Source organism: Musa acuminata, chromosome BXJ3-5 (genome assembly GCF_036884655.1).
Source record: "Musa acuminata AAA Group cultivar baxijiao chromosome BXJ3-5, Cavendish_Baxijiao_AAA, whole genome shotgun sequence".
Classification (NCBI taxonomy): Eukaryota; Viridiplantae; Streptophyta; class Magnoliopsida; order Zingiberales; family Musaceae; genus Musa; species Musa acuminata.
Window position 1 is genome coordinate 22701834 of NC_088353.1, and position 9543 is coordinate 22711376.

General features: G+C 41.9%; 1 protein-coding gene across 1 annotated transcript; it reads left to right on the top strand.

Moving 5' to 3' along the window:
• The first annotated feature begins 6458 nt into the window (after positions 1 to 6458).
• LOC135638205 (uncharacterized) lies at positions 6459 to 7575 on the top strand. Its single transcript, XM_065151223.1, has 2 exons — positions 6459 to 6756; positions 6849 to 7575. The coding sequence occupies exons 1-2, from the start codon at positions 6680 to 6682 to the stop codon at positions 7309 to 7311; spliced, it is 540 nt and encodes a 179-aa protein (XP_065007295.1). The 5' UTR covers positions 6459 to 6679; the 3' UTR covers positions 7312 to 7575.
• Positions 7576 to 9543: the final 1968 nt, after the last annotated feature.

Here is a 9543-nt window from a genome sequence, read left to right on the forward strand (position 1 = left end):
TTCTAGAGGAACTTTCGATGAACATCCGGACTTCCAACATACTCTTGAACTCCCAACGAAATCTCGATCTTGACTCCGGCACAACATTTGCTTTATATCTTACCACCATCGTAGTTAATCCTACACACTTTTCTCAACATATAGATTATATCAAACAATTTACCAATTGATTTCATCATCAAAATCTGAGATTCATCAAGGTCTTCCCAATAGCAAATGACAAGCATCCATAGGAGCAACATCACACTATACTTCGTCTTTATAATACTTGCCAATAGAAAATAAAACTAAACATCTTTTAGTTATCTTGATGTCATTTCCTTTTTACAACCAACATAATTTGTATAGATGTGGATGAGGGATTGTGTCCAACTTTAGCTTCTGCATCATCTCCAAAGATCACATATTCTCAAAGCTTTCTCTATCGATGATCACCAAGCACACCTTGCCAAGAGAAGTGTATTTAGTGTGAAACATATTTTTTCTCACCCAACTTTCATCATTGGCCACATAAGACACTTGTAAGCTACGTTGCAATACAATAGACAAACCATGATCTGCATAAGTAACCTCTTTCTCATCTTCATCATATTTTGGTTCATCGTCAGCATTATCTACTCCTCCATCACTATGATCTTCAACCAAAGTTATAATCCTCCTATTTAGATAATCTGAAGCAATATGCCTAAAACCATGATATTTGAAGCATTTTGAGCCACTTTGGGTAGAAGAATTATATGTCTTTTTGTTGCCAGTAGATTCTTCACCCTTTTCTTGCACCTTAGATATCACCTTGCTTTGGATGATAGGCTTGGAACTTTCTCCTTTTATATAGCCTTCTTTTGAATCGTACCGAGAATTCTTTTCAAACTTCTGTTGCTTTTCAACTTTTAATACTAGCTTGCTCACATCATTTAAAGACCGATTTGGCTATAGTTGAACAACTTTAGTAATCTCATACTTCAGACCTCCTAAGAATCTTACAATGGTTTGCTCTTCTAGTTACATAAACTCTCCTTTTAACATTAAATTGTTGAACTCTACTATGTACTCTTCTACACTCAGATCTTTTTGCTTAAAATCTTAGATTTTGATAAAGATCTCTTGCCGATAATTATCAATTAAATATTTTCTTTTCAGCTTCCTTTTCATTTTTTCCCATGTCATGATCTTACTCTTCCCCTCACGTTCTTTTTGTTTCTTCTAATTTTCCTATCAAAATGATGCATTCCATCTGGATTTGAGTGCCACAAGTTTACCTTCTTTTGTTCTAGTTGTTCATGAAAATCGAAAATTCTTTCTACTATATTAAACCAATCGATAAAATCGAATATCTAATCTTGAGTTGTATTTATTCTGCCACTCATCTTGAACTTCATGCCTTGCACGAAATCTTCTCGACTCCCTTGGATGAGGAGGTGTATTATCATCATAAGTAAATTCATGGACATCATTTTCATGCTGGTTGTGTTTACTTTGAAGTTCTTCGATTATTTCATTTTTTCTTGTAAACTACACAGCAATCTTCATAGATGCAACCTCAACGACTCAACATCATCTTCATGGCAACTACCTTCACCAACTATATCTTTTCCATTCCGTCTTGTCATGAACTTTAGCCTTTAGCATTGATATTGTTGAATCTCGGATTTTGATGATGAAGTCAATTGTCATTTGTTATCTAATCTATGTGTTGAGATAAGTGTGCAGGATTAACTACGATGAGAGTAAGACAAGCAGCAGGTGTTGCGCCGGAGTCAAGATCATGATCACGTTGGGAGTTCGAGAGTTCGACGGAAGTTGGGACGGTCGTCGGAGGTTCAGCGAGAACAGATCCGAGAAGTCCAGAAGCTTGCCAAGCGAAGCTCGTCGGAACTCGCCAAGTGGATCGTCGCAAAGTCCAGGAGTATGCCGGATGTCCGCAGAAGGATCACCGAGGGTTTATCGGATGATCGACGGAAGTTCGCCGGAAACTCGCCGGAAGAAGCGATTGACGCATCGGAGCATAGCTGCAGAAGTTGTCTTAGAGTTAATCGTAGTTAGTACGATGATTAAGCTTGAAAATGGGAGGTGATCCCATTAGCTTAATCTTGGGGCAATTGGGCCCCTGAAAAGATTCAAATTGGGCCGAATGGAGTGAACCATTCGGACCCTGATTGCACCAGGCGGTGCAACCGCCCAGGCCAGGAGGTGCAACCGCCAGGGCTGCGTCTCCCAGCTAGACTGGGCGGTGCAACCGCCCCAGCCAGGCGGTGCAACCGCCCAGAGCTCAGTCTTCGAGCTAGACTGGGCGGTGCAACCTCCTCTGTCAAGAGGTAGCACCGCCAGAGCTCAAGTTTCGAGCTCTGCCAGGCGGTGCAACCACCGAGCTCAGTCTTCGAGCTCTGGTAGAGAGGAGCATCAGCCTGAGCTCAGTTTCGAGCTCTGCCAGGTGATGCAACCACCGAGCTCAGTCTTCGAGCTCTGGCAGAGAGGTGCATCAGCCTGAGCTCAGTTTCGAGCTCTGCCAGGTGATGCAACCACCGAGCTCAGACTTCGAGCTCTGCCAGGCGGTGCAACCACTGAGCTCAGTCTTCGAGCTCTGCTAGGTGATGCAACCATCGAGCTCAGTCTTCGAGCTCTAGCAGAAAGGAGCAATCGCCTGAGCTCAGTCGTCGAGCTCTGCCAGGCGGTGCCACTTCTCCAGTCAAGAGGTGCAACCGCTTGATCCCAGAATTCTGGGATTTGATCGATTTGATCGTTTTGAGCTCCAAATTTGAACTGGGTTGGGGCCTATAAATACCCCACCCATTCAGCACTGAAAAGATACAGATCCACACCGAATTCTTGATCTTTTCAGTGATTCTAAGAGCTCAAATTTGTGTAAAGTCCTAAAGTTCTCCTCCTTCTGTTCTTCAAGTCTTGAGTTGTAAAGAGAGGAGAGAAAGGATTTGTAAAGGTTGTCTCCTGAGCCTGTCAAAAGGAGAGAAACTGTAAAAGGGCAGTTAGCCTTCGCCCATTGAAGGAAGGCAGCTAGTTGACATCGGTGACCTCGTCGGAGGAGGAAGCCAAAAGTGGAGTAGGTCAAGACTGACCGAACCACTCTATATCTCTGGTTTGCTTTTACTTTGAGCACTTTATCATTACTGCAAACCTCCTACATTGCTACTGCCCTCTGCGCCTTTACGAACGAGTTTCTAAGCTCTGATCTTTCAGAATCTGCATTCAAACGTAAATCGTGTTTTCGTACGATCTTCACATTGTAACTTACGCTTACATTCGGATTCCATTTATAGCTGCAAATTGCTTTCTACGTAAAACGCTTTTCAAGGTTCAAAACTGCTTTTAGACGCAAAACTACATTTAGACGTAAAATTACGTTTAGACGTAAAACTACGTTTAGACGCAAAACTGCGTTTAGACGTAAAACTGCGTTTAGACGCAAAACTGCGTTTAGACGCAAAACTGCGTTTAGACGTAAAACTGCGTTTAGACGCAAAACTGCGTTTAGACGTAAAACTGCGTTTAGACGTAAAACTACGTTTAGACGTAAAATTGCGTTTAGACGCAAAACTGCGTTTAGACATAAAACTGCGTTTAGACGCAAACTGCGCTTAGACGCAAACTGCGCTTAGACGCAAACTGCACTGTGATTCTGCTTTTATATCGAAATCATTTTTTATCGGATGAACGCAGCTTTCGATTTTAAATTGCTGTAAGATTTCCGCTGCACTAATTCACCCCCCCCCCCTCTTAGTGCTCTCGATCCTAACAAATCCGACCCATTAAACAAGGGTGGACGTGTGATAGAATGACCCTCATGAATGCCGGAGGAAGCCATCTCTCTTGGGTATTAAACCAAATATGAGAGTGAGCCTTGCTCTGATACCAATTGTTAGGATCGGAGCGGCACTAAGAGGGGGAGGGGTGAATTAGTGTAGCGGCTTAAAACGTTGGTTTCGACAAATCTTTCGTACGATAAAAATCGGAATCGGAAGTGCTTAACTTGAAAGCGTATTCGCAAAGTTGTGCAGTAAATGTAATGAGGAAATAAAGCAAGTAAGAGGGTTTGCAGTAATGTAAATAGCAATAATGAAATGCGACCCAGAGATTATGCCGTTTTTAAAGTGGTTCGGTCAAGTGACCTACATCCACTTGCGAGGCCCCTCTTCGATGAGGCTCCCACCTTCCACTAGCAAATCTCTTGAAAGGGAAGGGTAAATACCCCTCTTACAACTTTTACAAGCGGTTCACTCTCTTACAGATTTTCAACAAGAAAGAAGGAGGTGAACACTAGCAAATTGAAAACAAGAAAGGCAAAGACTCTTCTAAGACTTTTCTCTCAATCACTTACTGCTCAAAAAGTTGTATTCTCAGTTGAGACTTGAGGGGTATTTATAGGCCTCAAGAGGATTCAAATTTGGGCTCCAAAAAATTTGAATTCTCTTATGTTCCCGATGCTGGCGGTGCCACCGCCCAGCGCTCGGGTGCTGGTCGGTGTAACCGCCCAGCCCAGGAGGTGTCACCGCCTAGCTCTCGGGTGCTGGGCGGTGCCACCGCCCAACCCAGGCGGTGCCACCTCCCAGCTCTCGGGTGCTGGGCGATGCCACCGCCTGGCTCTCCGATTCACTGGTTTTGCTTAATTTTAGCCCAAACCAAATCTGACTTTGGGCCCATTTGGCCCCTAACCAGGCTATAGGATTATCTCTTAATCCTAATCCTAATTACAAGTGAATTACATAACAAAAAAAATATCCTAAGCAAGTTTTCAACCGCGAACGTCGAGTCTTGTTCCGGCGAGCTTTCCGACGGACTCCCTGCAAGCTCCTGATCTTGTAATGATTTTAACGAGTAGCCGTGCCTTCTCCGTGATCTCCGTGAACCTCCGACGATCTCTTCGGCGAACTTCCGAAAATTCCGATAGGTTCCCGATTTCTTCTCGGTTGGTTCCGGCAGTATCTCCGACGATTCTTCGAACTCTTAAACGTCCATCGATCTTGACTCCGGTATTCTTGCTTTGTGTTTTCTGATTATCGTAGTTAATCCTGCACACTTAACTCAATAATATGGATTACATCAATTAACCCATCAATTGATTTTATCATCAAAATTCGAGATTCAATAGCCAATTGTTGGATGCACTTTAAATATAAGACTAGACTTTTGTGAGCATTTGTAGAGTGAATATTTTAGGGTCATGACTTTCCCCTTTTTCTCTTACTACCTGTTTTTTTTTTTTTTTATGTGTAGAAAAAATAATTCGGAGCTATTTACTATTTATGGTTTCTTAATCCAATAAATTTCGCAAGCAAGCACTCACAACTGAAATATCCTGTGAATTACAATGCAGAAAATATTATTTCCAATTAAAAGTCCTTTTTGCATCAACTGCTGGAGGATATCATACCTAGCTAGCATTTTGTTGGCCATCAAGTGTATGTTTAGCTACCTCCACATCAGATCTTTGATATATTCTTTTGATCTAACACTACCGATATCTAAAGCATCTGGATATGATAAGGTGGATAATTATGACGTGGAATTCACAAGAATAGTGATTTTAGCATCTCTATTGATTCTATCTTCTGTAAAGGGTGATCTAACTATCGTCTTTGATCTTTTAGGGAAATTGAAATATCAGCAGCTTTATTCGTAGTAGCAATTGGTTTCACAGGAAAATCCAAAAAAGAATACCTATTGGGATGCGAAATGCCATGATGGAGTGGGGGTTCGATTTGTAAAATAAGAAGAAAAATTATTAAATGAGACAAAAGTATCATGATTCTGTGAGATTCTTGTGACTTGATTCGAACAGTGGCCATGCTTACAGTCAAAAGTTGGTAAGCATAAGATGTCAGATGAGAGAGCGTCTCATCATGATTTCGTGGGATTCTTCCGAATCAATCCGATGTGGTCATTCTTGATAAGGTTGGATTGGTTTGAGTCTTGATAAGGTTGGTTGGTTCTTTGCGTCAATTGCATGGTATTTAGGTTGCGAGAGAGATCACATTGACGCAGGGAGTGGTTGGGATGATCGGGTCCGCCCAAGTAATATCAGTGTGATGTGGGCTCCTGTTTGTTGATCGGAGGCCCGCCTTGCTCAGGGGCGAGGGCGACGACTTCCCACCAACGGAAGCGGACTTTGTTAAAAGACACGATGATGAATTGGCAGACAGCTGGCATCGTCGCTCCAGAAACAAGATGCCTGCTGGCACAAAAGAATACGCACATTCTCGTCTGCCCCGATTTCTACCTGTGCTATGATTGGACATAGACTAGTTGGTCCCATTGTCTCCATTAATTGAAGGCTAGGTGGGTAGTGCGGGTGGGTAAAGCGTAGCTCGGAGAATGGCAAGGCGGGGAATCTAATGCCAACCGATCCTAGCTGACGCGGCTCCGTCACCCAAACCACTTCCCCAATCATTGGCGCGGGACCTACGTCTACACTCCTCGCTACCAAATAAAAACCCCGTTCCGACGCCACTCAGCAGCACCCAACCCCCACCATCGCACGGAAGCAATCGTCGGAGAACCAAAGAAGAAGAAGAAGAAGAGTAAGGGAGGCCGGAGAGAGAGAGAGCGACGCCTTGATTTGGGTCTTTGATTGAGATGGAGGTCACCCTACCCCGCGAGGAGGATAACAACGCACCACAGGCGGCCGCTGCAGGAGGAGACCGAGGAGAGAAGGACTTGCGCATCGATGTTGCTTCTGTTGAGACGGAGCGGTAGCCACCCACCTCCATCTCTTTTCCATCGCCCCACATCCCCCTCCAATCGGTACTAGTTGGTTTACTCTTCTAACAGATCTAGATCGAGCAGTCGATACCTCGCTTCTCTGTTTGAACCTGGAATTTCTCTCTTGCTTTTAGATCTAGGCGAAGCCTGCTTCTAGATTCGTTGTTCGTCATGTCCGCGACGGTGATTAGCGGGGGAGAAGCTGTAGCCGCGGCGGCGGCGGTGGAGGTAGAGTTCGCGGCATGCGATTGCTGCGGGCTCACGGAGGAGTGCACGCCGGCGTACATCGCGGGTGTCCGGGAGCAGTACGGGGGGCGGTGGATCTGCGGCCTCTGCGCCGAGGCCGTCCAGGACGAGATCCGCCGCTCCGAGCTGCTGATCTCGCCGGAGGAGGCCATGGTCCGCCATGCCAGCTTCTGCCGTAGCTTCCGCTCGGCCGACGCCGCGGCGGTGGATCCAGCGGAGCAGCTGATTGCCGCCGTCAGGCAGCTCCTCCGTCGGACCCTCGACTCGCCGCGGGCGGCTCGGTCGACCCCGAGCAGCCCCCGAACCGCGGTGACCCGGACCCGGAGCGGCTTCCCTGCGCTGCTAGGGTGAGAACTATAAGAATCCGATCACGCCCAATTTCCAGTTTCCATGGAACAAATCGATGCTTCAGTCACCAAGATTGTAAGAATCGTTCAACGTTAGGCTATAAAATTTGCGGAATTTTGGAAAGACTACATGTCATTGGAGTGAAAAACAATAATAGAAAATGGAAGAATTCCATTTGTCGAAATTCTCAAAACAGAGGTTTAGGAGCAATTTTCTAGTAATTTGGCAACAATGAAATGGAAGGATATGAAGGGTTTGTTGTGGTCATTGCTAGTTAGTAGTTGCATGCATTAATAAGATATACTCTTGAGCCATAAGAGGAATAATCATATTCACATCCATATTAATGCTTTTCAGGTGTTCATTTTGGTGGATATTTAGTCTAAGAGAACTACGTCTTCCAACTTATTCAGTACTGACTTTTAATATGAGTGTTTTAGGTGAAATTTTCTTGTAGTTTTATATGTATTATATACCTACAATTTATATACATTGGTATTAGGAAATTTACAGCTTGAAAATTTCCAACATTGGTTACTAATACATGCTGAATTATCAAGAAACTGAAAGTGCAGGTGACTTTTGTCAATATATTATCTAGAAAGAATCAACAGAAGGCCAACTCACAAAGCTCCTCAGGTACTGACAAAGCCTTTTCTTTTTTCCTATGTTTGCCTAACATGGCCATGCTATACCAATATGTTTCTTCCTTCGTGCTGTAGTATATTCCAAGAATCATTATAGATAATATAATGACAACGAGCTAGTAATTATTGAGTCACTAATCAATCAACATCCTTTAAAAAAAAAAGATCCATCATTCTCGAAGTCGTGAGTCAATATCCACTAACCACCGCCATGTTCCTTATAAAAAGTCGTCGAGGATAATAGTTTCTAATTTGTTATTTGTGGAAATTGATGGTGGCATCTTCACCCTGTGGAAGCTTCTCTAGGATGATGTTTTTTTATGGTCAACTTGACGGAAAAGTGAAACACTTAATGCATTCACTTCTTTTACATTTATCTGTCGACATTTTCATTCAATGGAATCACTGAAACCACCTGAGAAATATGTTTTATGCCGCTGAAAGACTTGCCCTTGTGTGATGCTCAATATTGCTTCTCTAACATGTTTTGATTTATCATTAATATCTGCTTGGATTTTCTCAGACGCAACAATTAAGGGTTTCTTCATTGATCAAAATGGAATATTCACTGTCTTAAAACCCCTGAATCCATACGATATAGGATGACCATGGAGCTGAAACTTGAATCAGAATAAGCAGGTCAAGATATAGGAAAATTTATTCATGTGGGAGCTAGCGACTGAGTTATACGGTAGCGACTGGGTAAATACAACAAAAGAGCAATTAGCGTTTTGGAGAATGCGTGTTGTTATCAATAAAAAAAATATTTTTTTTATAATTTCTCTTCAGAGATACGTATTTATTTAAGAGTTACGCCCCATCTTTTTATAATCCTTGAAAGACTCCTTATATGACACAATAACTATTTCCATTTGTGGTGGACCGATCCATTGAGTGAACTGGTCGACCAATTTTAGATTGGTCCAATTTTTCAGTTACAGTTTTCTTTAAATAAATTTATAATATTTTTAAGATATTATAAATCTATTCAAAAATTATTCTTGATCTTAATCCAATAAAGATACAAAATCGAAACCCTATTTCTTTTATAACGAGCTGATTTTTATTGGATCTTTGGTACATTTGCTATTAGTTATAACGTTTTAGAATAGACTTACAGTATTTTTATGGAGGAACCAAAAACATTATTAACCAATTCAAAATTATTATAATTAATTAAAAACCTATCTATTTAGTTATTTTATTCCTAAATCAATAAGAATAATTATTCAAAATCATATTTTTGTATGTAAGTTAGTTTTTATTGGGTTTTGAGTCAATTTATCTAAGTTCCGATATTCTTGAATTCTCGAATGGACTTTTGGTGGAAGTGAAAATTTAAAAATATGGAAAGCTTATTAAAAAAAATCTAACTAATAATGTGAGCCTTATGCATGCGGATTAGATCGTTCACACTATGGATTGATCCATAGGGTGTTTGGATGAGAAACTTTAGAATTATAAAAAGGTTGTGGAGCCTATTGGAAATTTGAAAATGGGACAAAATACTCAAAAATATAAATTTTTTAAAAATACACATAAAAATTATGTATATATAGACACATAAATAACATGAAAAATACTAGAA